This window comes from Haliaeetus albicilla, chromosome 32 (assembly GCF_947461875.1).
Source record: "Haliaeetus albicilla chromosome 32, bHalAlb1.1, whole genome shotgun sequence".
NCBI lineage: Eukaryota > Metazoa > Chordata > Aves > Accipitriformes > Accipitridae > Haliaeetus > Haliaeetus albicilla.
The window spans coordinates 340,347-368,279 of record NC_091514.1 but is presented as its reverse complement, the minus strand read 5'-3'; the positions used below and the strand labels follow the sequence as shown (position 1 = coordinate 368,279).

Sequence of the window (27,933 nt, the reverse complement as noted above, 5' to 3'; positions counted from 1 at the left end):
TTTTTGTGATTTGTTGCTTTCCAAAAAGCAAGGTGCTTTGTGCCTGTCAGCACAACATAAACACTTTAATCTCAATGAAGCAAAGAGCAAAGGTCTTCAGCTCAATATTGACATCGGGTGTCTCCAAGTTAGCTGGCCAACTCAAGCTAGTTTTATGGGAAGGACAGATGACTGTGTCCTCTCATCCACCTCCCCCAGACCAGTTCACCTCATTCCAAAGCGGGTCTAAAGCAGTTCATATCATCATGCTTTTGGGAGGTGCCCTAGTTTAGTGTGGCTCTGGGGAGGGCAGAAATGAGGTGAAGCTGGTGGTGATCTGACCACAACACAGAGCATCACACAGACTCACAGGAACAGGAAGTTCATGTATATGTCTTTTTTTTTTTTTGTCTTTTTTTTTTTTTTAAACAGAAGGTGAGAAGAGACACAGAAATGCTTTAAAGCTTGGAGGGAATGTCTCAGAGGGCCACGAGTTTCAGTCTGTCCTACTTACGAGAGGGCAAGCTATGTGAGGACTTCACTGCAGTACGCAAACACTTCTGGGGGAAGGGTGCTGGGTGTCCAAGCCCATGCAGCAAGAGCCAAATGTTTATATACTCTATCCCTACCATCAGCACAAGACAACTTTTGTGGATTAGAGGCAATATCAGCAGAAGAGGATGAATTGGCATGGGAACTGTATGACCTATTGGGCAGGGAAGGGATGCTAATGTGAGACGGTGCAAGGATTCAAGTTGACTTCAAGTGCCCAACAATGTTCTGCAAATATTCCCTCCACCCCTGAGAGAAGATGCCTGGAAATTTGTCTTGTGACAGGAATTGTGGCCAGTGGGACCATGTCCAAGCAAGCACAGAGGTACCCAAATTAGTCACAACATGACCCAAAGTTCCTTCTATAGCCAGGGGAGTGAGAGGCATCTGAGGTGATTCAGAGGGTAGCTGGGCTGTCTTGCCCCATGCAGTTGCCTCTCTCTCTTCATTAACTGAATAGGTTCCCAGGGCAAAGATGCCCCTGATTTGGGCACATCAGTTTGGTGCTTGCATTTGAGTGTGATAGAACAGAGTGTCAGTTGTTTGCTTCTGTACTGCGTGCTCTTTGGACTTCAGACATCACTTTTGTTTGGATTAAATGAATGCCATACTCGTGTTGGCTGGCAATATCATCTCTCTTCTCCACTCTGGAACAATCTGTGAGGTTTAGATCCCACCTGGAAGAAAATGTAAGCAATCCAGATCTGTAAAAGCAGCTTGCTTTAGCCTAACAAGCCACTGAAATTTACTAGTGTGGATATAGTATTTAGTGATATTTAAAAAATGCAAATAGGAAAAACGTCACATGGAGGGATGGGAATCATCCCTCAAAACAGCAAGCTCCAAGTCCACACCTCCAACATCACCCCGTGGTACTTGTCTAAGACAAGAAGTTTAGACTGGGAAGGGACAAAGAGCCACCAGCCCCAACATCCAGCCTAGAAGCTTAGTATCGACTAATGCCTAGTAGGACGAGACATGGATGAAGGTTACCTGAGCATACGATGCCCGCATCTTCTCCATGATTACAATTATGGACTCCCCAAGGCCTCGCTGTACACTCAGAGAGGGCTGATTCTTTACCAGAGCATTTCACATCATCCAGCCAGATACGGCCAAAACCTTGCCCAAAATAAGCTGAACCTGGGGCGGACATGGCCTTCCCACAGCCCAGCTGCTGGCACACCACTGCAGCATCGCTCAAGTCCCAGCTGTCATCACAGATCGTCCCCCACTGCTGGCTATGAAGCACCTCAACTCTCCCGGCACAACGAGTGGGGCCATTCACCAGACGGACCGGAGGCACTTCTGGAGTACCTGCACAAAAAGCAACCAAAAAGGATAAATGCACATAAATACACTGCACCTGACACATTGTAGGGGACGAGTGCTAACCAGGCTGTCCCACGGATGAAGAACAGATGGCTAAAGAGGACACTTCAGGTGTCCATTCAGGGTTACCCCAAAGTCTATGTGGCTCTGCACTGCCTGCAGACTGGCAGAAATGTCCCAGTTACGTCTGGGAGTGGTATTTCAGTCTCCCAGCCAGTAAGACATGCTAATGCATCCCTTCCAAGCAGGCAGGTCTCAGATGGTTTGTTTGAATCACTGCCAATGCTACGGTGACACGGGACACTGTGCCTGCTCTGAATAAATAGCAATCTGCTAGGCTGAGCTCTGAAGTAAAAAAGTAATGTAATCTACAGGCAAAACCCGTGCAATGGGAGCAATTCAAGAGCCTCCAATTAGGTGTCTTTTCCCATTTGAGGTGCGCTGGGGCATCCTTGCCATCCTCCAGCTGTCATGTTGGAAGGGTGTGTGTCTCAGCTCCAGGATCACATCAGCCAGCCCCACATAGATGTCTGCATACTGTTAGGTGTCTTATATAGCATTAGGTACCTATGTCCAGGAACATGACACATGCTCAGATAAACTGGGTCACATAAGTGAAGCTTCATAATGTCCATCAGGGAACAGACTGTCCAGTGCCCATATTCCTGAAACTTTCTTTTGGTCTTACACCTTTTACTCCAGTTACTGCAATATTCACCGTATGTGTTCTGAATAATTGGCTAGGAGAAAGCAGATTATGGTAATGTATATTAACAGACACTTAATCTTCCTCGAAAACTCTCATGGCTGGTAAAGCCAGCTGAATTGGACAATAAATGCTCTTAAAAAGCATCAGCCAACCCTTTCCTGCACTGAAGCAGTGTGCCAAATCAAGTTAGTCAAAAGAGGAGGTTAAAATCAGGTGTTTAACAAGGGTCTGTCCTGTCCATAGCTGAGAACCCAGCACTGGGTGACAGCATTTCAACCAGCTCAGCTGCAGGCATGTACTTTGCTATGTTCATGGTAGGGGAGATGATGCCGCTTGAAAGAGCACTGAGTTCTCCTGAAGTTTCGCAAAGCTTTTCATAGAAGGAAGGAGGGACTCCAGGAAAGCTCTGCTAGCTTCTCACTCAGACATCCCAGAAATGTAGAAAAGAAGAGCTAAAAGTTGAGAAAACAGGATGCCTGATTTTAAAGAAAATATTGGAATTGTTTAGGATTGCCCTGAAAGATTGTCAGACTAGGTTTTTGAGCCTGGATAAAGGTCTGCTTGTCTGACATCATAGCTGACCTTGCTTTGAGCAGGACATTGGTGTAGAGAACTCCCGTAGTCCCTTTAACCTGAACTATCCTATGAGCCTCCCAATTGCTTTAACAAAGCAAGAGGTTTCTTCAGGACTGCAGATTGCAAGAGACACTGGAGAGAAAACTGAAAAGACACTTAGATACAAGTGCTGCAAAGACATATTCAGTGGTTTCAGGTTTCTAAACTTCTCTATGAATCCTGAAATGGGACGTTTTATTGCTTTACCTGATGGCATGAAGTAAATTTCCCAATCAGCCAGATACCAAGACTTGCTGACAACACTGCTTAGTTTTAGCTGTGATCTTCATGTAAAAGTGTAGACTTAGTGGTGACTATACGACACCACAAGCCTGTACCTCAGCAGGAATGTGATATTTCTGGGACCTGTCCAGCCCTGGAAAAGTCTTGGAGCCTTTAGGAGCTGAGGTATGGAATACAAACCTTGATATAGCTATGAGCCTGGGGCTTGCTGATGGTAACTCCCTAATTCTGAATCAATGGGGACCACTGACCGTGGCCAGGGCCATGAGTGTTGTATAAATTACACAGCTATGCATTTATACACCATGGTGATTAATAGCACACACTAGGAGCATCATGAGCTCAGAGAAGACCTTCTGTTGAGGATGAAGACATTTCCCCAGCACACTTCCCCAACTCCATCAAGACTGAGACACAGATGGTGGTTACCTGAGCACACAACACCGGCATCTTCTCCATGCTTGCAGTTATGGGACCCCCAAGTCTCGGTCTTACACTCGGAGAGGGCAGCTTCATTCCCTGCACAATTCACATTGTCCAGCCAGATGGGGTCAGACCCTTGCCCAAAATGAGCTGAACCCGGGGCTGACAGCGCTGCCCCACAGCCCAGCTGCCTGCACACAACGCTGGCTTCAGCTCTATCCCAGTCGTCATCACAGATGGTTCCCCACTGCTGCTCATGAAACACCTCGACTCTCCCAGCACAACGATTCGGACCATTCACGAGCCGGATGGGAGCTGGTTCTGTAATACCTGGACCAAAACATAATTGCAAAGTATTTGTGGAGCCTTGCATGCTTCAGAGCTCTGTGCAGAGGGCAAAAACCCCTCCTTACAGGTGTCTTGTGCCAAAAAAACCTGTGGACGTGGATGTTGATCACCAGAGCATGTCAGCTTTGCTACCTTGATGAGGTGGCACTGTCTCACAGCCCATTTTGTACCTGCGGCAGATTACTGCTGGCAAGAGCTTCAAGGAGCTGAACTCTTGGCTCCGGGCCCCAGGGTAAGCTGTAGATTCCACCAGTGCCATCACTGGCTACACAGCACTCCTATTTTCTCCAGAGGTCAAGGATGGCCAGGGCAGCCTGTCCCCCTTGTTTTTCCTCCCCAAATCACGTTCCCAGGAATATTCCCCAGGAACTGTGGCACAGGTCTCTCCGTCACAATGCTGTGTCACTGTGATTTGGAGTGGAAAGTGCCCTTTACCTCATTACTCAACACAATCCTCCCACACATCGCCCACTGATGACACCCCACAGCACCTGGGCCTGCCTTCTCCCCACTTAGCCCATACTGCAGGTGGGATTTTAGCTACTAAATACACATGCCCATTTGGGGAGCCAGTTTATTCTGCCTGGTTTGCAGCTGATGCTCCAGAGGAGCACCGGGTCCTCTCTTGTATTCCCAAGCACTGTACAGGTGTCTTGGATCCCCTAAGAAATCTAAAACAGGATTGGATTCACTCCTTCTGTATCTCACCTAAAAGCAATATCATGGAAAAACATGTCCCCCAGGGCCACAGGCACCTCTTTCTGAAACATAGTCCCCATGCATGGCATAACAGTACCTGAGCAGACCACACCAGCATCCTCTCCGTGGTTACAGTTGTGGTCTCCCCAAGATCTTGCCTGGCAATCAGAGAGGGCATTTTCAGCCCCTGCACAGTTCACATCATCCAGCCAAATTCGCTTGGTTCCTGGTCCAAACCGAGCAGACCCAGGGGCTGAGACGGCTGTCCCACAGCCCAGCTGCCTGCACACCACTTGAGCATCTGTCAAATCCCAGCTGTCATCACAGACGGTTCCCCACTGCTGCTCATGAAACACCTCGACTCTACCAGAGCAGATATTTGAACCGTTCACTAGTCGGATCGGGGCTGGTTCTGGAACACCTGAACCAAAAAGGTAAGACCAGGTAAGTTTTATTCTGGCAAACAGGTTCCTGCTAGCCACATCAGCCAACACAGTGTGTACCCATTGGCTTAGTATGACCTACAGGGACAAGCAGCAAGGAGGAAGAAAGTTCAGTGTCATTGTTTTCCCTCTTCTTGCCCCAAAAGTCAAGGAAAGATGCTGTCCAAAACTGAAGAAAGGAGATGTATTGAAGGATCTCACCCCCAAAATCTGAAGTCCTTAAAGCCTTCTTTCCCCCTCTGTCTTTGATTAGAAAGACACCTGCGCCCAGACAGCAAGTGCAAGAAACCCCACGGACTAAGGCAAAGGAATTAGCAAGAAAGACCTCTTTAGAGAACACAGCAAGAAAACTGGGGTATGATTCACCTCAGCTAGACTTGGAGCCCTTAAGCATAAAGTTCCAGGGTCTGACTGGCTTCCCTGAGCGCTGGTACCTGGTGCCATCTGAGATGCCCAGGGAATCCCAGACATCCCAATGGGATTGGCAGACTTGATGTAGGACTCAAGGGAGATTGGTGCCCTTCTGGACCTGCAATTAGATACTGGGTGGGATATAGTGGGACATCACAGATGACACTAGGCACCTATGTTTAGGCAGCTGAACCTCACTTTTACAACTCTGCTGAGGACCCTCAGTACCCTTTATAGTGAATGGAAGGAAAGGAGCACTGTTGGGTTGCAATTTCTTTAATCTGCTTTGGACATCTGCATCAGGATGGGCCAAATCCTGCCATTGACGGCACTGACTCAGTCCTCACTGGCTACAAAGGGACATCAGGATGTTTAATTAGGAGACAGGCACCTGCGTTTCGTCAGTGAATCCACAGGTTGTTTTCAAGATGTGGGCAAGCAACCAGATGAAAACAGTTTGTCTCCTGCAAGGGCAAGGCAAAAGTTCACCACTTCTGGAAGGTAAAATGATCGTATAGAGGATGAAGAAGAATGAATTAAGCAACCAGTCTTCTCAGAGGGATTTAAGGGATATAAAGGAGTGAGAGTGACACTCCACCATATCAGGCTGTTCTGAGAAAGACACGTATAAATGGGAGTGCTACGAGTTATACAAACCAAGCCTTCAGAGCTACTCAGCACTGGCAAAGCCTCAGCTGGCATAACAGACTAAAAGAAATATGCCCAACAGTTAAGGAGAAACCAGAGAAGAATGACAGGAATGAGGAGAAGCTTAAAAAAGTTCCTTCCTTTCCAGGAAGGAACTGGGAAGAGGCTGAGGAAACAGAAAAGGGATGTAACAGTCTCAACAAAAGGCAGATGCAAAGAATAAATGGTAGTTATGCCCTGCAAAAAGGCAAGAGGCTGTAGAATAAATTCCAGGTAATGACGATGAGTTCAAGGTTTCCTTCTAGTGGCAACAAAATGCAGTGCTGCAACACTTCGAGGAAATTTGTCTCAACTGTGGAGGTTTCAGAGAAAACGCTAGAAAAACATTGGTGAAAAAAGGTCTCATGAAAGTGGTTCTACCAAGTGAGGGAGGAGGAGAGGTAGAGTAAGTGGATTTCTGCAAAATTTTTTAATATTCTTATCTGGAAGAGGAAAGAGAGAGAAAAATGAGGAGCATATATTGATTTTTCAAATGGGCTATGTTCATTGAGGTTGTCACTGGCAGCAGTAGAAAAGTCCAAGTGACCCTACACCCTCTCTAACGGGGCAAATCACACCAGTCCTGCAATGCCACCAGGTTTACTGGTAACTCATGTGGGAAAGAGTCCCAAATTTAAATTCTTCTGCACAGCCAGTGGCAGGCTCGACTGCAGCACCACAATGTTATGATTAGCTTTTGAGTGGGAAGGAGAGGGGTACACAGGTGGATTCACCCACATCCCTGTTTGAAGCACTATCTCTGCACAGTACTATAGTTTTAGAGTCACAAGACAGGAAGAGGGTACCCTATGGCATTTCAAACATCCCTCCACACACCACAGAAGTCAAGCAAGTGGTGACACAGGTGAGACTTACCCAAGCACACAACACCAGCATCTTCTCCATGCCTACAGTTATGGACTCCCCATAGAGTGGTTTCACATTTGGAGAGGGCATTTTCACTCCCTGTGCAGTTCACATCATCCAGCCAGATAGGGCCAGATCCTTCTCCAAAATGAGCAGAGGCTGCAATGGATAGTGCTCTCCCACAGCCCAGCTGTCGGCAAACAACTTCAGCATTGCTTATATCCCAGTAGTCATCACATACCGTTCCCCACTGCTGGCCATAAAAAACTTCAACTCTCCCACTGCAACGATTTGGTCCATTCACTAACCTCAGTGGAGCTATTCTTGGTATATCTGAAGAAAAAAACAAAGGCAGGGATAGATATACATTAAGTTGCCATTTGCCTGATTAAAAATAAGATAAAATCTATGTGAGCCTAAAGACATCCATGATGCATTTATCCAATTTCCTAATGTTGGGATATCTTCTCCAGTTCTTGTATTCAGAGCTAAGTGGACAACAGACTGCGTACCATATTCTGCAGTATATAAGTAAGAAATCCAAGTCAAGGAAAGCATGCAGCTTCTGTTTACAAGAACAGCTACACACACGCCAAAAAGAAAAACAAAAAACAGAGGAATTTTTAAGAGACCTCCACTATGATGAAAGAGACCTCACGACCCAGACTCAGGGCACTTCAAGATAGCGTGGTGGTACATAAATAGGGTGGTACATAAATACCCCTCTTGGTAATAGAAAACCTTCCCTGTCATGCAGATGGACACAGACAGTGGTTACCTGAGCACACAACACCGGCATCTTCTCCATGCTTGCAGTTATGGGACCCCCAAGTCTCAGCCTTACACTCAGAGAGGGCAGCTTCATTCCCTGCACAATTCACATTGTCCAGCCAGATGGGGTCAGACCCTTGCCCAAAATGAGCTGAACCCGGGGCTGACAGCGCTGCCCCACAGCCCAGCTGCCTGCACACAACGCTGGCTTCAGCTCTATCCCAGTCGTCATCACAGACGGTTCCCCACTGCTGCTCATGAAACACCTCGACTCTCCCAGCGCAATGAGTCGGACCATTCACGAGCCGGATGGGAGCTGGTTCAGTAACACCTGGACCGAAACACAATTGCAAAGTATTTGTGGAGCCTTGCATGCTTCAGAGCTCTGTGCAGAGGGCAAAAATTCCTCCTTTCAGGGCTCTGGAAGCCAACAGGGCTTGGGTCCATGATCTCTAAACTGGCACTAGATGTCTATGGCCTCACAGCTTGATCCCACATTCCTTGACTGGAGCTTTTGCAATAAATCAATCACCTGCAGAGTGATCATAAATGAGTACCCAGGTTACTTCCCTAACAGCAGAGCACTGAAATAGGGAGGAGAGAACGGAGCACTGGTGGAAACAGTGCATTTGAGAGTGCTGAGTCCTCACTTGTGAGCCTCTACAAGCCTGGCCATCAGGACTGGCTAACAAAGTTGGCAGCACCCTAGTCCCCATGAGATGTCCAGGGCCGTTGGCACTCTTCCTACAAATACAGGCCATCCCTCATACCCCACATTTCATGACATGCATTAGTGGTACCTGAGCATTCCACACCAGCATCCTCTCCGTGGTTACAGTTGTGGTCTCCCCAAGGCTTGGCCCGGCACTCATGGAGGATGGTTTCAGCCCCAGCACAGTTCACATCATCCAGCCAAATTTGGCCGGTTCCTTGTCCAAACCGAGCAGAGCCAGGGGCTGAGATGGCTGTCCCACAGCCCAGCTGCCTGCACACCACTTGAGCATCTGTCAAATCCCAGCTGTCATCACAGACGGTTCCCCACTGCTGCTTATGAAACACCTCGACTCTACCAGAGCAGTGGCTTGAACCGTTCACCAGCCGGACTGGAAGCAGCTTAGCAAACCCTGTGTTGAGAAAAATGAAGACCTCAATTCTCTGTTGTATTTTGGTCTGTGCTGACAGGGTAGAGCACTGCACTGTGCTGCTCACTTCTGGGTTGCATCAGTCTGGCATAGACAGACATTGCTTATTTTTTCATATCAGCTCAGTAGACCCTTGCAGCAATTTCAGTCCCTTAGAGTGGTGGTCTCCATGGACATCTCTTGTTGACTAGCACCTACTAAAATCAGCCAGCTCTGTTTGAACTGTCATCAGAAGATGACAGTTATGCCTGCAGCCTGTTATTGTGGTGGATGAGGCTAGAGGGAGTATCACTGGGCTGGCTAGTTGAGTTGGGAAGGGACAGGGACCTGTGGACTAACACTGGTCCAGGAGCACCAGGTTGCCTTATGGTCTAGGCTGTGTTAAGGACTCTTAGCATCTGGAATCAGAATTCTGGTAAAGCAGAAAGAGTTCATTGAGGACTGCTAATATCAGATGCTGAAATTTTCTAGCTCTGGTGTTGGTGAACATCAGGTATCTGGTGCTGGGGACAGGCCAGACAAATCTCACTGGAGGTGCCTGTTTTCTTCACAGGTGTGAGGTTAACCCACATTGTTAGATTTATCATCTGCATTTTTCACATCTAAGGTCTGAGATATGAATCCCTCCTCCCCAGACTATGCAACTGCTGATGGGAACTGCTCAGGACTGGCTGGCCAGAGCAGTGGACTGGAAGACCTACAGGCATCCCTCACAGATGTATTTTTGCGAATCTGTGTGAAGGAAGAGGAACAAGAGAAAGAATGATGGTAGAGACCCAGAGCTGCCAGCCATGGATGGCCTGGGCAGTAGTTGACTTAACCAGCAAGAAGATCCCTCCTACTCCACGTGCTCTTCTCTGTTGCACTATGAGAAAGAAGTGCAAAATTATTGAGTTGAAGAGTAGCTGAGCTGAGAAAACACCCCAAAATGAGTGTTTCTTCTGTCTGCTATAGGAAACTGGCCTCCAGAAGCAATTCATGAAAAAGGCTTCCATGAGGAAAGAGAGGTCAGAATTGTCTACAGGTTTAGACTTTTTTTCCGAAGCACTTTTGAAGCACTTCGTGTCACTTTCTTTGGAAGACCTATTTGTCCTGAAGGACCTGGGCCTCAGGATCTGTTGGAAAGCGTCACCCACTAACAGCTTCCCCCATGACATGCCATGAGTGATGGGTACCTGTACAAACCACACCAGCATCTTCTCCATGCCCACAGTTATGGCTTCCCCAAGAAAGGTTTCTGCACTGGGAGAGAGCAGCTTCTGTCCCTGTGCAGCTGACATCATCCAGCCAAATGGGACCAGATCCTTGCCCAAAGTAAGCCCCATGGGGAGCCAACAAGGCCTCCCCACAGCCCAGCTGCTTGCACACCACTTCTGCCTCGACCAAGTCCCAGCCATCGTCACACACAGTTCCCCAGCGCTGGCCATAAAACACCTCGACTCTCCCAGAGCAGTGGGTCAAGCCATTCACCAATCGAAGTGGGGCGGGTTCTGCAAAGCCTACAGGGAAAAAAAAGGAAAAAAAAAAAAAAAATCAGGAAAGTAGCTGGTGCCGAGCCTGTTGTGTCTGTCCTCCACCTGGCAATGAACATAGCATCTCTCACAGTTTTGCATGGGAAAACATTGCAAAAAGAGGCAACACAAACACTTGCTCCACCATCACAGCATTCGATGTTCACCAATGGATTTTACAAGCTTAAATATACTTGGGATTGAAGAGGGCAAGCCCCACTCTTGCTTAAATGTGGATGTCCAGTGCTTTTAAGGTGCTCTAGCCTCTGTGTGCCATTGCAAGGGGTTTCAGGTCTGCTGTGTGTCTTGCTGCCAGCCCCTTATAGATGTCTTGTGAACCTTAACAGGCCCCAGAAATTGCTAGATACCTAGAGGTGCCATAATCACTCTCCTGCTCTCTCTTCAACCTCATGTTAATGCTGTTTTTATTCACAAGTCAATGAACAAAATGTGGATTTCACAATATATGAAGACCCTACAAACTTTGCAAAAGTCTGTATGTGGCTACAGAAGAAAGACACTAATTAGTACCTCATTACAGGAAAGGCAGATGGGAACCAACTCTTCTTCCAATGTTGTCCAAGCAATCAGCGTATTCATAATAACTGGCCCACCAGCAAAGGCCTAATGGTAAAGCAGCTGTGGTATATGCTGCCTCTTGCTTGACCAGACAGCTGGTGAACTGGGAAGGAGTAGGTGGCTCTGGGAATCATGAAGGGAGACTTGGAGGTGTAACCTCGGGGCTCTGGTTGCATGGGAGGAACTGATACTAATACACTGTAGACAATGTGGGCCATGGGAAGAACCTCACTTATTGCAAGAGTTTTTGGGGAACTTCAGAAGGAACTAAGTCTACTGGCATGAGGGTGGGATGGTGGGGCTGCCAAAGCCACTGATCTCTGCGGTGAGAGAGGATGCTCTACCAAGGCATCCACTGGCCATGTGCGTGGGGAGCCCTACAAATAACTCCTGCAGCACCGCTGTCTTTTACCAGTGGCTACTGTGGTGGTGGATTTTAATTAAGAAGAGGCAAGACCACTTTAGGGCTTAACAGTATGAATCCCTTTTTATCTTACAGTTCTCTTGAGTGTTGGGGTCAGCGCTGCTCCAAAGGGAACAGGGCCTCCTACAGCACCTCCAGCATCTCTCCACACCCCACAAAACCCACTCGTGTCACGCAGAGTGGCATTTACCTGAGCACACAACACCAGCATCTTCTCCATGCACACAGTTATGGCTTCCCCAAGGTTTTGCACTGCATTCAGAGAGGGCAGCTTCGGTACCGTTGCAGTTCACATCATCAAGCCAAATGGGGTCAGGCCCTCGCCCAAAGTAAGCTGAGGAAGGAGCAGATAGAGCGGTCCCGCAGCCCAGCTGCTGGCATACGACTTCAGCATCAATTATATCCCAGTTGTCATCACAGACAGTTCCCCATTGCTGGCCATAAAGCACCTCCACTCTCCCAGCACAGCGACTTGAACCATTCACTAATTGCAGCTTAACTGGTTTTTTACTTTCTGCATTAAAAAAAGGAAAAAAACCAACAAGAACATGATATGGGATTGCATATGGAAAGATTGCCTAGAGATCAAAGGGAAGGAAAGATCTCCACTAGCACTGCCCAGGACTGTTCAAGGTAAAGGCTGATGAGGATCAAGTTCTGTATCTTCCTCTGTGGTTTCAGAGTTCATAATTAGAGAGATAAACAGCATAGATTGGGAATCCCTTATGAAATAGGACTGTGCAATTCCCACTGTGATGTTACTCCAGGGGTGGGAACTCGCTACAGGTCAAGGCACCCACATGTCTTGTAGACCTGTTGGTGTCTTCATGTGAGATGGATCCTGAAATTCTAGTTTCTCAATGACATCTCTGGAGCTGCTCAGCTGGCCAAATATCGCCATGTGATTCAATTGCCCAAATAAGCATCCAGCAGCATTTGTGATGCCATAAGTATTCCCCTTTAGAGTCTCCCTTAGGGCCTGTATCTATTCCCCTTTAGAGTCTCCCTTAGGGCCTGTATCTCATCTGCTAGGTTGTGAGATGACCCAGGGCATCTCTAATTGCACTTGGCAACTCTGTGTGGGAAGCTGACTCCACCCTAGGTTTCCATTGCTTGCAACAGGAGGACACCCAGCCCCAGTGGTGACACCTGCATTTAGACATACACACGTCTGGGTCTTAATATGGCCCTGAATCCCATTCCAGGTCCAAGAAGGGGATTTCCAGTTTGGAAATTTGGTTTGTTGTTCAGTGCTGAGTGGAGCAGCATTTGGGAAATACTGACCTGAAAGAGGGCAATGAACAGCCTGTCAACCTCCCAATCCTGTTTCTACCTCCTGGGGTTCATGGCCCGCTTCATTAAGCTTTACTCCCCAGTTAACCATGATGTAGAGGGGTAGGGCACACCTTCAAGCCTTCCCCAACCAATTCCTGGAGCTCAGCATTCATTAGCATCATGCTGTGACATCCAAGTTAGGACTGGCTCACAGAGAAGTGACCAACAATTGAATCTGTCATCCCAGTCCCAGTCTGGAGAATAAACACATCCACAGGGAGGGAGTATTGTCACAAAATACAAATGGAAAGAGGCCACATAAATGCTCAATTTCCCTGGCATACTTCAGCCATGAAATATGTCTATGGAAAACATGTGCGTCCCGGTGGGGATTCTTCAGTCTCCTTACCTGCTAAATTCATGGTGATGGCATAAGAGGCAAGAATAATGTGGATTGGGGAAAAAAAACAATGATGTCTGTTCTGCCCCAGTAACAGGATGAGCACAAACACCACCACCCCCCCACACACTGTTTAACTGAGCTGGATAACGTTGTCCTTGGCACGGTACAGGCCACTGCCTGAAGCAGCCATCCCCATCCTGACCCCTGAGGGTAGCACTGATGGAGAAATAAAATTCTGCAAACAGGCCTAAAAAACATGCCTCTACACAGCACAGCCTCCTGGGGTCACAAGGGGAGGGGTGGAAACATGAGTTACCTGCGCACACAACGCCTGCGTCTTCTTCATGATTGCAGTTATGCTCTCCCCAGGGTCTGGTCCTGCAGGCAGTAAGGTCAGCTTCTGTACCGGTGCAGTTCATGTCATCCAGCCAGATACGACCAGTTCCTTGACCAAAGTGAGCCGAGCCAGGGGCTGACAGTGCTTCCCCACAGTCCAACTGCCTGCATACGACCATGGCATCGGACAGATCCCATCTATCATCACACACGGTTCCCCACTGCTGTTCCCAAAGCACCTCGAGCCGCCCCGCACAGCGGCTGGGGCCACTTGCAAGTCTGATGGGAGCTGAGTTGGCAACACCTGAATCCCAAAAGAAGCCAAGGTGGAAAATGGGCATAAGTCAGGTTTTGACTGATAGTGGAGAACGTAACATCTTGCTCTTGCAGGAATAATGCCATTTTGGGTCTGTCTGGAGAAGGATTGCTGAAATGCTCACCACTGTTTTTTCCAGCAGGAACATTATAAGAAAAGCTTGATGGCTAATTAGTGGTGTAAATTTCTTGCACAGATGGTGTTAGGACCTCTAACACATCTCTGCATCTCTATAAGCAGCTGCAAGATCTTAGTCACCTACAACAGATCCGATCATGGGATTCCTACTAACATGTCTCTGCCAGACACACGCCAGATATTCAAAACCTTGAATGAGAACCAATCATTGCCAGCCACACAGCAGTCCCAACATGCCCCCCGACATGGTGTGTGACAGCTCCACACCACGGAGACCCTAGACTCTACCCTGCACGGAAGACGAGAGGAAAACCTCAGATTATGGTCCTTAGGAAGATGGTGGAGGTCCCTCCACACAACCTGAGCTTACTGTGGCACCATGGGGCTGAGATCATCCCTCCCCACCTTCATTGTGCAGCTCCCTGCTCCATGCACAAGACTGTGGCCATTCCTCCTGAGTTCTGCCACTCTCCCTGTATTGTGCAAGTTATTGAAGGAAGCTTTCAGGTCACTTCTCTGGGGACAAATTAGGGTATCCACATCCTTGTCCAAGATGCTTGGCAGAACTTTGCTATCCAGAGCTTGCTCACCTGGCGTCATGTGGAGCGTAGTTTGTTCATCTAAATGAAGGTTTCTAGTGCCATTTGTAGGCTTGCAGCCTCCAGAGCAGTAGTTGGAGTCCAGGATTGAGAAACTAGGGCAACTCCAATGTAGGCACCTACATTGAGGCAACTACCTACAGTCCGTAGGGTAGGATTCACCTCCCAGCTGCTGACAGTTGCAGTGTTGTCCATGCTAAACAACTGGACTCCCATACAATGCAGAAAAGAAGGTATTTCCAATCAACATCCATCCATAAGGGAGGAAGACTTGAGGTAGAGAAAGGCCTCTTTCCCGTTATGGGTATAAGGAAAATCCAGGCTACTGTTGGGATCTAAGCCTGGCAGAAGATGCCGAAGATCCCTCCTTACTCAGAAGGGCCCTGTCAGATGCTTAAACTGTGTCTACATCTTTCATCCTGGGTGCTGCTCCCCACGGCCTTTATACACTTATATCAGAAGCTTTAGAGCAAGGGCTGCCATCTAAGGCTTGCCAGGTCCACCCTTCTATGCTGCTGGAAAGCATGGATATTTTTCTAACAAGCTTTAACTTCCCAGATCATCCTCCTTCATCATTTGCAGATCTGGCACAGCCTTTACTTCATCCTAGCCCCTGAAACAGCCTCAACTTGTAACAGATTTTGTTAAAAACCAACATCACTGTTTTAGGATAATCCTCATCCAATTCTTTTACTACTTTTTTAGTTTAAATTATTGGATTATGCTGATTTGCAGGACACAAATGCAGCTGCACTAAGTACTGACTCTGACAGGGAGGCAACAGAGGTCTGCTACGCTTATTCACTCTTAGGTCCTGGCTCCAACACAGACTGTGACTCTAGGGTGGAGGAAAAAAACAGGACTACATTCTGGATTACACAGATCAGTCAAAGGAAGCTCTGTCTTTATGCTTGCATTTGTTTGTTCCCAGGGTTTGCCTCTGCATGTTTGCATTGTTAATGCCTCTAAATCTCTAGGTGACCTTCAGAAGCCAAACTATCAGCTCTACTGAAGTCTTCTTTTGTCTCAGAAATGTCAAGCCCTTTTCCAGTGCCAGGGGTTAAAACTCAAGCTTTCTGGATCTTCAATCACTTATTCCAGCCACGAAACCCATTTCCTTGCCAAGGCTGGGGATACAAGAGGGGTCAATCCATCACGAGTCCCATTTATGGGGCCATATCCAGAACCCTGTTCTCCAGGAGCAAAGGAGAAAACTTACCCCAAAGACATGCCAAGAGGAAGAGCACAGTTTCCATCCTGGTTCCAGCAAAGGTAGCCAGGCTCCCACTGTGGGTAACCCTGGGTGGGAGAAGATTTCCCAGTGGTCCCATGGTACCAGCAGAGACTTTATACAATCCAGCTTCTGAAGACCTGGTTGGCAGGGTAGAGCAGGAAGATCGTCCTTCTAGAGAGACAGACTCAGTGGCTGGCTGGGGAAGCAGGAGAGAAGACAGTAAGGACCAAGATGGGAGGTAGATGACAAATATTTCTTACCCTGACTCCTCCCCTTAATTGGCCTCTCCCCCTTCACCCTCCAATGCTGGCCCCCTCCCTCCTGTTCCTTGCATCTCCCTATGCTACTTCCCTCCTCCCATGCTCCTCTGTTCATCAACATATTAAGGAAAAATAGCCCCTGCTAGAAAGCACTGTATCTTTCTTCCTCTGTTGTTTTGGCAAAAAGTAAACCATTTCTGGCACTTCTAAAACTGCCATTCTCCTGGCAGGACTAGCTTGTGAACAGGCAGTGCCCTAGGAAGTCTTCTTGGAGAAGGCAGGAGTGATCTCTGTGTCTGTCTGTTCCTCTGACTCTTAAATGCTCTCTAGGAATGAGGAGCATACGGAAAACAAGAAAACACTTTTTTTACTGTGAGGGTGCTCAAACACAGGAACAGGCTGCCCACAGTGGTTATAGAGTCTCCATCCTTAGAGATATCCAAAACCTGACTTAATATTGTCCATGACAACCTGCTCTAGCTGACCCTGCTTGAGCAGGGGGCTGGACAAGATAAGGAAGAAGAGGTCCCTTCCTACCTCATCAACTCTGTGGACTAACTCCTGCCTGAACTGGGGGACAGCGAAACACAGTCTCCATATAGTGGTGACAGGGAAGGGTCTCTTAGGAACTGGATGGGGCCACATTCATGAAGTCACTGTAAACCACTTGCAATAATGAGAACTTCAGGATCAAAGTGTGCAATGAGATACATTGTCCCAGGACAGGGACACAGCATGTGCAAGTAAGAGGTTGAAGTAGGGAGCAGAAGACAAACATGGCCCCTGGAGATATGGCTTGCAAGGAGTCCACTTAATGTCGGCTTGGATAAATAACACTGGTGAACCTACACTTCTGACATTTAATACTGGTGATTAAAATAATGTTTGTTTTCAGAAAAACTTTAAGTTAGCCTGCAGTTTGTTTATTTTCAGGACTAAGACTTTCTGAGACCTACAGCGCCAAACTTTCAGTCACCAGTTCATATTCAGCCTGATGAAGATGCTTTCTATGCCATGGACCAGTTGTTTTCATGGACACAGATTATGGATGAATTCTTGGACCTCTGTGATGGTATGATTGGCCTTGACTCTAGAAGATGTCCAGGATGAACATTCGGAGTCATGAGAAACAATATAAGGTGCAGGGCTTGTCTGATTGCCTTGTTATCTGTTCTGCCCCTGTCAAGAAGCTTTTGGCTTTTTCATCTTTACTGCTGACCTTCAAGTGATCCTAAGCTTCTAATTCATCATCCTTTGCTTTCTCTTCTTCAGAAGAAACAAACCCAACTCTTTTGGCTTCTCCTTATTGATCATGTGCTCTAGGTCCCTGGCCATCTTGGTCGCTCTTACCTTTGAGCCAAACCATGGCACAGACCAAGGCCAAATGCAGAAACCCTTTAGATCATACCAGATACTCAGGCACTCAGGTTGTTTAATTTATTTGGTCTTTTATACTTCTCCCCCCCCCCCCCGCCCCCGCATTATGCAAGTGTGGAAGACTCCTAGATGGAAGAGGAAGCACATTTTGAGTCATATTTGCACGGTAAAAGTATCAGGAGGTTAATCTTACTGAATCACATGCCATGAAGAAAATTGAGCAGATGAGCCAGCAACTGAAAGGAACAGAGCAGGCTGCAAGAGGGACAGAGACCATATGCCGAGAGGAGAGACCCCATGAGATATCGGAGCAACAATGAACAAATCTTATCTGCTGTGGATAAAATATCAGCAACACCTTCTATGCCTCTGAAGGGAGCCACTGAGTCCTCATGCCCAGATCTTTGCCAGAGGTGCCAATTAGTCTCCCTGCTCTGCCTTCATATTTCACATTTTCAATTCAGATATGTCTTTCTCAAGTAGCCGTTGTTCCTTCAGCCTACTATTTACTATTTGCTTCAACTTCAATTGGCTTTGTAGTTCCTTGTTTACCCTTCAATCCTATTCCTATTGACCTTTAATATAACCCTATATATCTTCTTTGTCCCCACTTACTGGAAACAATAGGCCTTTGGCCAAGTAGTGGAGTAGCTCTGCATTCCTCTGCTCCTACATCTCCCTCTGCTTTTGAAAACATTCTGCCTTGGCTTATTTCCCCTCCCTGTATTTGGAGGAAGGGAGTCTGCTGCATTGCTCTTTCCTGAAGTCTTCTCAGAAGCATGTAACATAATTTGTTCATGCAAAGCCGTGCTGCAGCATTGACACAAATCTGTGGCGTTAACAGGATGGGAAGGAAAGGAACATTGTGCTAGGTGCAGGATAAGCCACGTGTGGCTTGAATGCAAGTGTTTGAACAGGGCAGACAGACATTTGGACCACAGCATGTGAGTGAAGGCATTTGACTACAGCCTATTAGAACAGAGCTGTTCTCTAAAGGAATCAAAGACAGGAGCTAAGGGCAGCCACCACACAGGCAAACCAATGAGCTCACCCACAGGGAATGGTCCCACAGCACCAGAAGAGCAGAGAAGGATAATGAGAGCAATGGGACCTCCCAACAGTACAATAATCATCAGGTGAAGACAAGGTAATGAGCCAGCACCAAGGTCAATCCAGGACAACAATCCTGAGCAACAGCTCAGGAACAAGGCTGGAAACAGGCATACCCACATCACAGCTCAAGTAAGGGTTGAATTTCCAACCCTGAGCTTAAATGGACCCCCCCGGCCAGAGGGTGTGGGTGTTGGCTCCAGGCTCAAACAATTAAGACCTATTGATGCACTCAGCATCCTGACAATAAAAGAGAGAAAAAAAAGTGGTCCTAATTTTAGTGGGTTTAGGGAATATCTTGCAGTTTTATATCTCTCCTTTTATGTCTTAGCTCCTGACCTGGTGTTCATTGGGCAGAATCTGTTGGCCATGAGCGGGTGTGCAATAAAGGTGGCCTGGTCTTCATGGCCAAGAGGGCCAGTAGACTTCCTTTTAGTCAGGTCATCTTCTAGCTGTGACATTGCTCAATACTTCAACATGGATGTGTCAACCACACTGGCAAGGAGGGAAGGCATTGCTGCCTGCCCCAGGACAACTTTCCCTCTCTGGACAGTGTCTTGCCAAGCCTGGAGCCATCCCCTGGTGTCTCTGGCTGCCTCTATCAGGAAGCAAGGCTGTCATTAATTACAAGCAGTACTTTGGCAGCTGCACCACTGCAAGGAGCTGGTCTTCCCTGCAGGCTCTGTGGAGGCTCAGGGGTACACAAACCACAGAGCTATCTCTTGGCCAAGGTCCACAAAGGTTCTTCACCTTCTTTGATTCCCCAGAGCCACTTTGTGGGGACGATCATCTAAATCTTGTAGAAGGCTGATTGTCTGAGGTGCTTTTGGCTGAGGTCCCCAGGGAGATTGCATCCTGCACTATACCTTTTCAGCACAAGGACGAGGCTGTGCTTCAGAACAGTTGGGGTTTCTCTTGTCCATGTTCAGTCACCTGAAAGTCAGTGTCCAGACAGGTTAGATTAGATTATTAGATTAGATTATCTAGACTCCTGTGACAGCCAGTGGAAAGAGCTGAGTCATGGCTGATGCATACCAATCTCATCCTAGGGCTGGTGCCCAGAGCAGCAGAGGGTTGAACTGGGGCTGGAGTCTCTGCCTAAAGACTCTTAGTGTGACACCCAGCTCTCATCAGCAGCCAGGCAAGAGGTACACCACTGAATGAAACTGCTGAAAATGCGATGAGTTGCAAGCAGCACAGCATTTTTATTCTTGCCTGTTGGTCAGGGCCAGACCACAAAGAAGCATTGCTGTCTCTGAACTTCAGGCAGGCACCAGACAGAATTAACCCCAGGACTGCTGCCGCCAGTCCTGCAGACATTAATGGCAGCAATGAAATGCCACGGGAACAGCTATGGGCCTGCTAGTGGGGTCATGCAAAGAAGCGTCTTCAAGGTGGAATGTGTCTGGAGACTTGTGCAAAGAAGCTATTCCCATTCAGCAGATTTCCCTGAGGATTAACTAGAGGTGGAGGCAAACCCTGGGAGGGAAAGCCTGAGGAAAGACTTGCCAGGACAAGTCTTTCCTGGAAACTCAGGAGAAGGGGACTTTGTGCCCACTGTAGAAGGTCAACAGCAAAGAAGAGCTGAATGCAAACAACGATTTCCGTTCCCAAATGCAGCAGTCTGGCAAGATCCCAAGCATTGACCAACAGCTTTGGGCAAGGGCAGAACTGCTGACAAGTCATTTACCCATCTGCCTTTTTTTTTTTTTTTTTTTTTTTTAGCTACTTCTAAGGTTTATGGGCTGAGATACCTAATGGTTATCCCCCTTCTCTGCAAATTCCAGTGGCATTCAGGTAACATATCCTCTTGGGAGCCTGAAGTGCCTACCCACGTACCATAGCCACTGAGCACGCTCAGTGCCTCTGCCCATTGCCACCAGGTCTGGTCTCATCCCTGATGCACAGGAACAAAGGAAGATACAAGGAAGACATTTTGTTATGATGAGGGTGGTGAAGGACTGGCACAGGTTGCCCAGAGAGGTGGTAGATGCCCCATCCCTGGAAACATTCAAGGCCAGGTTGGATGGGGCTCTGAGCAACCTGATCTAGTTGAAAATGGCCCTGCTCATTGCAGGGGGCTTGGACTAGCTGACTTTGAAAGGTCCCTTCCCACCCAAACCACTCTATGATTCTATGAACCCACAGAGGCTAGGAACCCACAGCAGATAAACAGGGGCAGGGAAGCCCACCTTGTGTGCTGCTGTCTTTGCTCACGAGCACTGGGATTCAGTTCCTGAATGAGACACTTCTCAAGGTGTCTAGGTATTGGTGCAAAGGTGGGGCAGCTGTCTAGTGACATCTGAGGGGATCTGAGCATCCACACTCAGCTATCAAATACCACCAATTGCATTTCAGTTCCTCGCAATGTCCCATTTGCTTTGTGCTGCGGGCTGTAGAAGAAGCAATAGTGGAAGAGGAGAACCACTGACAAAGAGATGCCAAGACAGAAGCAAAGAGAAACAAAATCCCACCTCACTTACCCCAGAGACATGCCAGGAGGACAAGCCTCATGTTGGTGGCAAAGATACCGTGTGCTCCTTGTCTCCACGGGAGAGCAGGGCAGGGAGGAGGCAGGACATGCGCCCAAGGCACTGGCTATTTGAGAAGTCCCCCTTGTCACAGCTCCTCCCCTCCACCTCAAAAAAACTCCCTCTGCGCCCTGTGGCAGGTGCTCAACAAGTATGAAAAGCCAAGCCTTTTCCAGGAAATGACTCGAGCCATGAGCATCACGTAAGCTGCATGATTGTGAAAGTGGGCTGTTTTGGTAATCTGCAGAGCAAACAAGTCCTCTCAGGACAGCTGATTCTGGACCATCAGTGGCAGAGATGGGGGGAGACAGGGGTTTGCAAGTTGCCTTCCACGACTGGCTCCTTGCAGCTGCAGGAATAGGGCATCAGTGCCCAGGCTTAGCTGGGAAAATGGGTATGATCCCATGCTGGTAATGCAGCATGAGTAGACGTAAGAAACCTTTTCCCACTGCTGAAAGCAGCGTCTTCGAACAGGGGAAGTTTTTTCCAGCTTTTGTCCCATGTTTGTCCCAAGAGACGGGAAGTCTTTGTGAAATTTGGTTGCAAGCTTTGTGTGTGTTCACAATCCAGTTAATTTTTTGGTTGGTGTGAGACCTCCTCCCGGTCTTAACAAAGCCAGATGTGCAAGTGGCAGGATGCTCTGTCCCTGGATGGCACAGCCAGGCTCCCAGGTCCCCTACAAGGCTGAACCACCCAGATAGTCACACTGCTGAGCAGGGATACGATGCTGCTGCTATCGTGGGTGGGATCTACCTCGTGCCAACTTCTCTATCTGGAAAATGCATTTAGATACCTTGTATGCTCAGCAGAGATCATCAGGCACTCCTAGGCGGCAGTTGCAGTCAGGTGTCAGACTCAGACACCCGCACTGGAGAAGTCTAAGGGGGAAGATGCCCCAGGGCTGGCTGAGGAGGCGGACATCCTGAAGGGTAGGTGATGTGATGCTGGGAGAATCGCACTGCACCCTCCACCACTCAGCAAAATCCTTGACCCCCTCTTTGCACTAGCTACCTGGACAAGCTTGGCCCACAGGACCATTGCTCAGCATTGTCTCTAGGAAGCTTGGCCATTAGTGGGTGTACAATAAAGGTGGCCTGGCCTTCACTGCCAACAGGGCTAGAATGCTTTCTCTAAGTCAGGTCATCTTCTGGCTGGGACGTTGCTCAAGACCTCAACACAGACATGCCAACCATGGCACTGCTCACTCTCCCCAGGACAACCTTCCCTCTCTGGACAGTGTCTTGCCAAGCCTGGAGCCATCCCCTGGTGTCTCTGGCTGCCTCTATCAGGAAGTAAGGCTGTCAATAATTACAAGCAGTACTTTGGCAGCTGAAGGAGCTGGTCTTCCCTGCAAGCTCAGTGGAGCACAAACCACAGAGCCGTCTCTTGGCCAAGATTCACAAAGGTCCATCCCCTTCCTTGATTCCCCAAAGTCTCTCTGTAGGCATAATCATCTAAATCTTGTAGAAGGCTGATTATCTGGGATGCTTTTGGCTGTGGTCCCCATGGAGATCCCATCCTGCACTACACCTCTTTCAGCACAAGGACAAGGCTATGCTTCTGAATCCCACCACATCTTGCACAAGTGGCCTTGCTTCACTGAAACCCATCACCTGGTTTAGGCTCTATCAGGCTGGATGAAGAGAGGTGCAATGGCAACGCTGTCTTGGCTGCACACCCTTTCCTAAACTCTTGTACAGCACCCCTGGCCCTAGAACGGACTGTGCATGTCTGTCTTAGACATGTCCTATGCATTTGAAGAGTTCCCATTCTTGGCTTGGAAAGCAGAGGGGATATTCTAGTAGTGCTAGTAGTCATACCAGTGCGTATTTGTGTTTTGCAGGTTGGAGCCCGGGAGGACGGTGGGGTGGGGGTGGGGGTGTAGCTTTGAGACTGCAGGAGGCTTTTCTAATCCTATCTTTTTTTTATAGTATTCATCACCAAAGTAGACAACACCTCTTTCTTATTTTTATGAAAAATAAAGGCACCTAGACACTTGACCTTAGGGGGATACCGCACCACTGATTTTTATTGTCTGAGGTATCCTATCTGCTATTTTTTTCTTTTGTGGAATCTGTAAGGAGCTTCTCTGACAACTGCTCTTCTTACAGGTCCATGATCTCTTCTCCTTGTTCTGGTGGTCTGGGCTCCCTTGCTTCCACCCGGGAGTGCTGTCAAGGCTGCCTGAGATCTCTTCTGCCTCTCATCTAAACCCCTCTAGCTAGACAAGCTCCCAGACTGTCCCTCCATGCACGGCTACTTTTGGCACAGCTTAGGGTGACCAGAACATTCAGAAACCCTTGCCAACCCCTTCCCATTTTAGCTGTCCCTCCTGGCCCCTTGGGAATCCCAGACTTTCAGGGCAAGTGTTGCTTTTCCTCAACTTTTCTGTCTGAGATAGCTGCTTGTGCCTTTTGCTTCCCAACTTTTCAGCCAAACCTGAGGTGGCTGCTCAGACTTGGCTTAGCCAGCTTTTCTCTTGCTGAGGCCACCCTGACCTTTCACTGAAATACTTTTTGTTTGTATAAATTCAGGCTCTTTGTGGCTTTTGCTGATTTAATGCATGGCTTTACGGTCACAAGCTGACAGGGATGTTTGTCAGTGGGACGCTATGGCAGGCAGGGCTCAGCCTGCCTGCTCTTGCTGGCTTACCCAAGTGAGAGGGCTCTACAAGAAGCTCAGCGTCTGCAGCAGGGAGACTGGAAACACCTGATGTGTCTATACGGTCCACCCAGCTGTGATATTTGCACGCTGCAGCCTTGTAGATCCAGTAGATAGAGCCTTGCACTTGCTAGTAAAAACCATGGGGTTTGCGTTAATAGACCAATGTAGGGCACAGGATTTGCCTTGACACAAGCAGATTTTAGCTTGTTTTAGCTGTGGTAGTGATTTTCTAATACTCTCTTAAATTTTGTCTAGTGGTATTTGTGCAGCTAAGCTATAAACAAATAGCAAATGCATTAAAAAAAACCCAACAACAAAGAAACCCCACCAAACACCAAACTCTGTAGCCTTTGAGAAATATTAACACTGTATGTTCACTGAAGCTGAAGGGCTACTGTGTAATTTATTGGTGCTGAACATGTACATGCATTGTGAAGTTTATGTAGACTACTTGTTACTACTAATTTTCCTGTAATAATCATATAATTAGGGCTATAAGTGTTAATATAATCGCAATTAGACCAATAATTGTTGGTCTATATTTGTTGCCCATATAGAGAATAATTGTTGGTCTATATTTTTTGCCAATTATTGACTAGGTCAATAATTGTCACCAATAATTGTTGCCAGTAATCCTTGGACTGTTAAAACATGAATTAAGCTAACAGTAAATTCTCAGCTCTCTCTATAAGGTATGTTCTCCCTATTTGCCCATAATACAGGCGGCAATTAAATGCAATAAAAGTTCACAAAAATCTTGCAAAGATTGCATTCATACCTGCCTGTATTTTAAAGCAAATGAAATTATCTTTGTTTCTCAGGCCTGATAATTGTGCATAGTGTAATACAGGGCCAAATCACCCAGAAATATTTATAATTATTTTTAACACCCTCAAAGAACATGTTTGAAAGCAAGTCATTGAGACAATAAGGTAGTTATGCCATTAAGTCCTTAAGTGGTGTGCCACAGCCCTGCTAAGGACATGTGTGAGTCAAACCAGCTCTAATTTTGCAGGTTCTCCATCATACTTGTCTCAACAATTTTGCATCTTTCTGCTTCCACCTTTTGTGTCTTGTTTGGCTTTTGTTTGTGAGCTGCATGGGAGCTCAGTGATGCTCTCATTCAAGAGAGACAGTCACGTCAAACTGTGCATCAAGGGCCTCAAGCTGCAATATTTTTCTGCCATGTATAGAAGAAAGGTGTATGATACAATGATTAGCAATCGCGACACTTGACCTGCATCAAACAGGAGCATTGCATGGAAAAATCCTGGAGCTTCTGGGACTGTTTAAAAAAACCAAACCCCCCAAACCCCTTTCATTAGGAACAAATGGCTGTAAATTTGTTTCATTGAAGGCTCTAGCTACCTTAAGTTGGACATGCTGTGTGATAGTCAAGACTTTTACTTGTTCTGCAACATTGGCAGTTTGTGGCATTAAATAGTTAATGAAAGGGTAAGTTGTATAGCGTAATTGCAAAAGTAGCTTTAAGTAGACATTAATTTGTTTACAAGACATGGCTTTGCACACAGAAAGGGGGTTGATCAGTGCAAAGTGCTTGATCCTTCATATAAAAACATCATGGTCTAATGCATGCATGTTTTTGTTTGACATCAGTCATTGCAAACATTATATCCCTCAGGCAAAGTAGAAAAGGATTTTTTTCTATAAACATCAGTTTGTAAGGGTGATGAAAGGCACAGGAACTGATCATCAAAAGTTACGACTGTTAGAGGTATGTGCTGTTTACTGATGACTAGATTTTGATGAGGCTGTCTAATTGCTGACTGAGATAAGGCAACTTCGTACAACTTTGCCAAGGGCTAACAATGGCCCAACTCTTATGACTTCTTTAAGTTTGGTATCAATAGTTATGACTTTTTTTCTTAGGGCTGTAAAGTTCATTTGCGTTTTCAGTTGTAAACATTTGTTGAGTGATATTTTCAGCCAGGTTTTGATGACAGGCTTCTTTCTTCTAAATTCAGGTGCAATCGTCTCCTTGCACACTAAATAATGTGCTAGATGACTATGCAGGAAAATAGTATTGTGTTAATATTTGATCTTATCTTCTACTTGAGGAAGTTACCTATTGAACAAATTGCTCACCTTTTTTAAAGAGGTCTCTAGTATAAGATATTAATTTCAATTAATTAATTTCCTTCTCACTTCAAATGCATAAGTTTTAATTTCTTTAACTGTTAACTCTAATTCCTGAAGCATTAACACCTCTTAGTGTGTTCTTTTGTTTGAAACTCTTTTTCCCACCAGTTCTGCTACTGAATTTGCTTTAAATGTCTCTATGCCACCTAGTTCCCTTCAATGAAATACACATTTACCCAAAAGCTCATCATACTTTCGGATGAGATGACCTTTCCTCTTCTTGATGTGCTTGAGGTATCTTCCTGCTGCCTTAAGTTCCTGAGGGTAGAACTGCAGTGGAGAGGGTCATTTCAGGTGCTCAAAGAAGTAAATGTTTTCTTTGTCAAGGTGACTATCTTGTGAATTCCTCCCTATTCTCCCAGCATCAGTCTGGTGAGGTGCCTCAGGCTTTCTCTGTTGCAGAACAGACTTGTCATTATTCATTACAGCTCTTGGAAAGCTTCCAGCTGACAAGCAGTCACGTACAGAACAGCTCTGCAGAAACAAGATGGGTTCCTCGTTCTTGAAGCATATCTGGGGAGAAATCAACAGTACTACATCCTTTCCATGAGCACCTCGCTTTGGGTGAGGCTCTGGGGCTCCCATTGCTTAGGCCTGCAGTAGTGACAGCAAACCCCCTCTCCCTTTCTGCTCAGAGAGGGTTAATCCTCAAAGGAATAGCTAGTGCACATTTATACTCACCCTCTTCCTGGTGACCATGGGGAGCTTTACATGGCACCGGGCTTGCTAGCGACAGATGGTGTCCAGCTATCTCAAAGGGGTACAAGAATCCTCACTCACGAGAGGGCTCATAGAAAGGGCTTTAAACTAGGTTTGAAGGGGGTAAGGGATAAAACTAAGTGCACCAGAGATGAGCCTGGGGGCAGCATGCCAATATTAGGGGTGGATTCGATAACCCAGCTCAAATGCACCTATGCCAATGCACGCAGCATGGGCAATAAACAGGAGGAGCTGGAAGCCATCGTGCAGCAGGATAGATATGACTTAGTTGCCATCACGGAAACATGGTGGGACGCCTCCCACAACTGGAGCGCTGGAATGGATGGCTACAAGCTCTTCAGAAAGGATAGGCAATGTAGAAGAGGTGGTGGGGTGGCTCTCTATGTTAGGGAGTGTTTGGACTCTACAGAGCTATACGATTGTGATGACAAGGTGGAGTGCTTATGGATAAGGATGAAAGGGAAGGCCAACAAGGCAGATCTTGTGCTGGGAGTCTGTTATAGACCACCCAACCAGGTTGAAGAGACAGATGAATCATTCTACAAGCGGCTGGCAGTAGTCTCAGAATCATGTGCCCGTGTTCTCATGGGGGACTTTAACTTTCCAGACATCTGCTGGAAATACAACACGGCAGAGAGTAAACAATCTAGGAGGTTCCTGGAGTGTGTGGAAGATAACTTCTTGACACAGCTGATGGGTGAGCCAACCAGGGGAGGAACCTTGCTAGACCTACTGTTTACAAAGAGAGAAGGACTGGTGGGAGGTGTGATGGTCAGAGGCCGTCTTGGGCTTAGCAACCATGAAATGATAGAATTCTCAATTCTTGGTGAGGCAAGGAAGGGGGTTAGCAAAACCACCGCTATGGACTTCCAGAGAGCAAACTTTGGCCTTTTCAGGACACTGGTTGAGAAAGTCCCTTGGGAGACAGTCCTGAAGGGCAAAGGTGTCCAGGAGGGATGGACATTCTTCAAGAAGGCAATCTTAATGGCTTAGGACAAAGCTATTCCCATGCGCCGCAAGACAAACCCCCAAGGAAAACAACCGGCCTGGCTGAACAGGGAGCTTTTGCTAGGAC

At 47.2% G+C, this 27,933-nt stretch overlaps 1 protein-coding gene across 7 annotated transcripts; it reads right to left on the bottom strand.

Annotated features, from left to right (window-relative positions):
• Nucleotides 1-36: 36 nt before the first annotated feature.
• LOC104314666 (scavenger receptor cysteine-rich domain-containing protein DMBT1) lies at nt 37-21,425 on the bottom strand. 7 transcript variants are annotated; one of them, XM_069774752.1, is made up of 14 exons: nt 21,258-21,425; nt 20,623-20,680; nt 19,650-19,716; nt 16,022-16,232; nt 13,730-14,053; nt 11,926-12,249; nt 10,397-10,720; nt 8,880-9,203; nt 8,087-8,410; nt 7,318-7,641; nt 4,998-5,321; nt 3,860-4,183; nt 1,525-1,848; nt 37-1,208 (listed from the first exon to the last, which is right to left on the bottom strand). In XM_069774752.1, exons 3-14 carry the CDS (start codon nt 19,704-19,706, stop codon nt 1,198-1,200), a joined length of 3,195 nt encoding a protein of 1,064 aa, XP_069630853.1. In that variant the 5' UTR covers nt 19,707-19,716; nt 20,623-20,680; nt 21,258-21,425; the 3' UTR covers nt 37-1,197. The 7 variants fall into 7 exon arrangements, 6 of the variants coding, with proteins under 6 accessions (XP_069630853.1, XP_069630852.1, XP_069630854.1 ...); XM_069774751.1 differs by having other exon boundaries at nt 21,267-21,425; XM_069774753.1 differs by lacking the exon at nt 20,623-20,680.
• Nucleotides 21,426-27,933: the final 6,508 nt, after the last annotated feature.

Bases quoted from the DNA above. Each gene is read 5' to 3' on its own strand.
- LOC104314666 (XM_069774752.1), bottom strand. From the start codon at position 19,706: ATGGACAAGAGAAACCCCAACTGTTCTGAAGCACAGCCTCGTCCTTGT. The intron at 5,322-7,317 runs GTAAGTCTCACC...TTTTTGGTTCAG, and splicing joins TGCTGGTGTTGTGTGCTTGG to GTGTTCCAGAACCAGCCCCG. The intron at 1,849-3,859 runs GTAACCACCATC...CTTTTTGTGCAG, and splicing joins TGCCGGTGTTGTGTGCTCAG to GTACTCCAGAAGTGCCTCCG.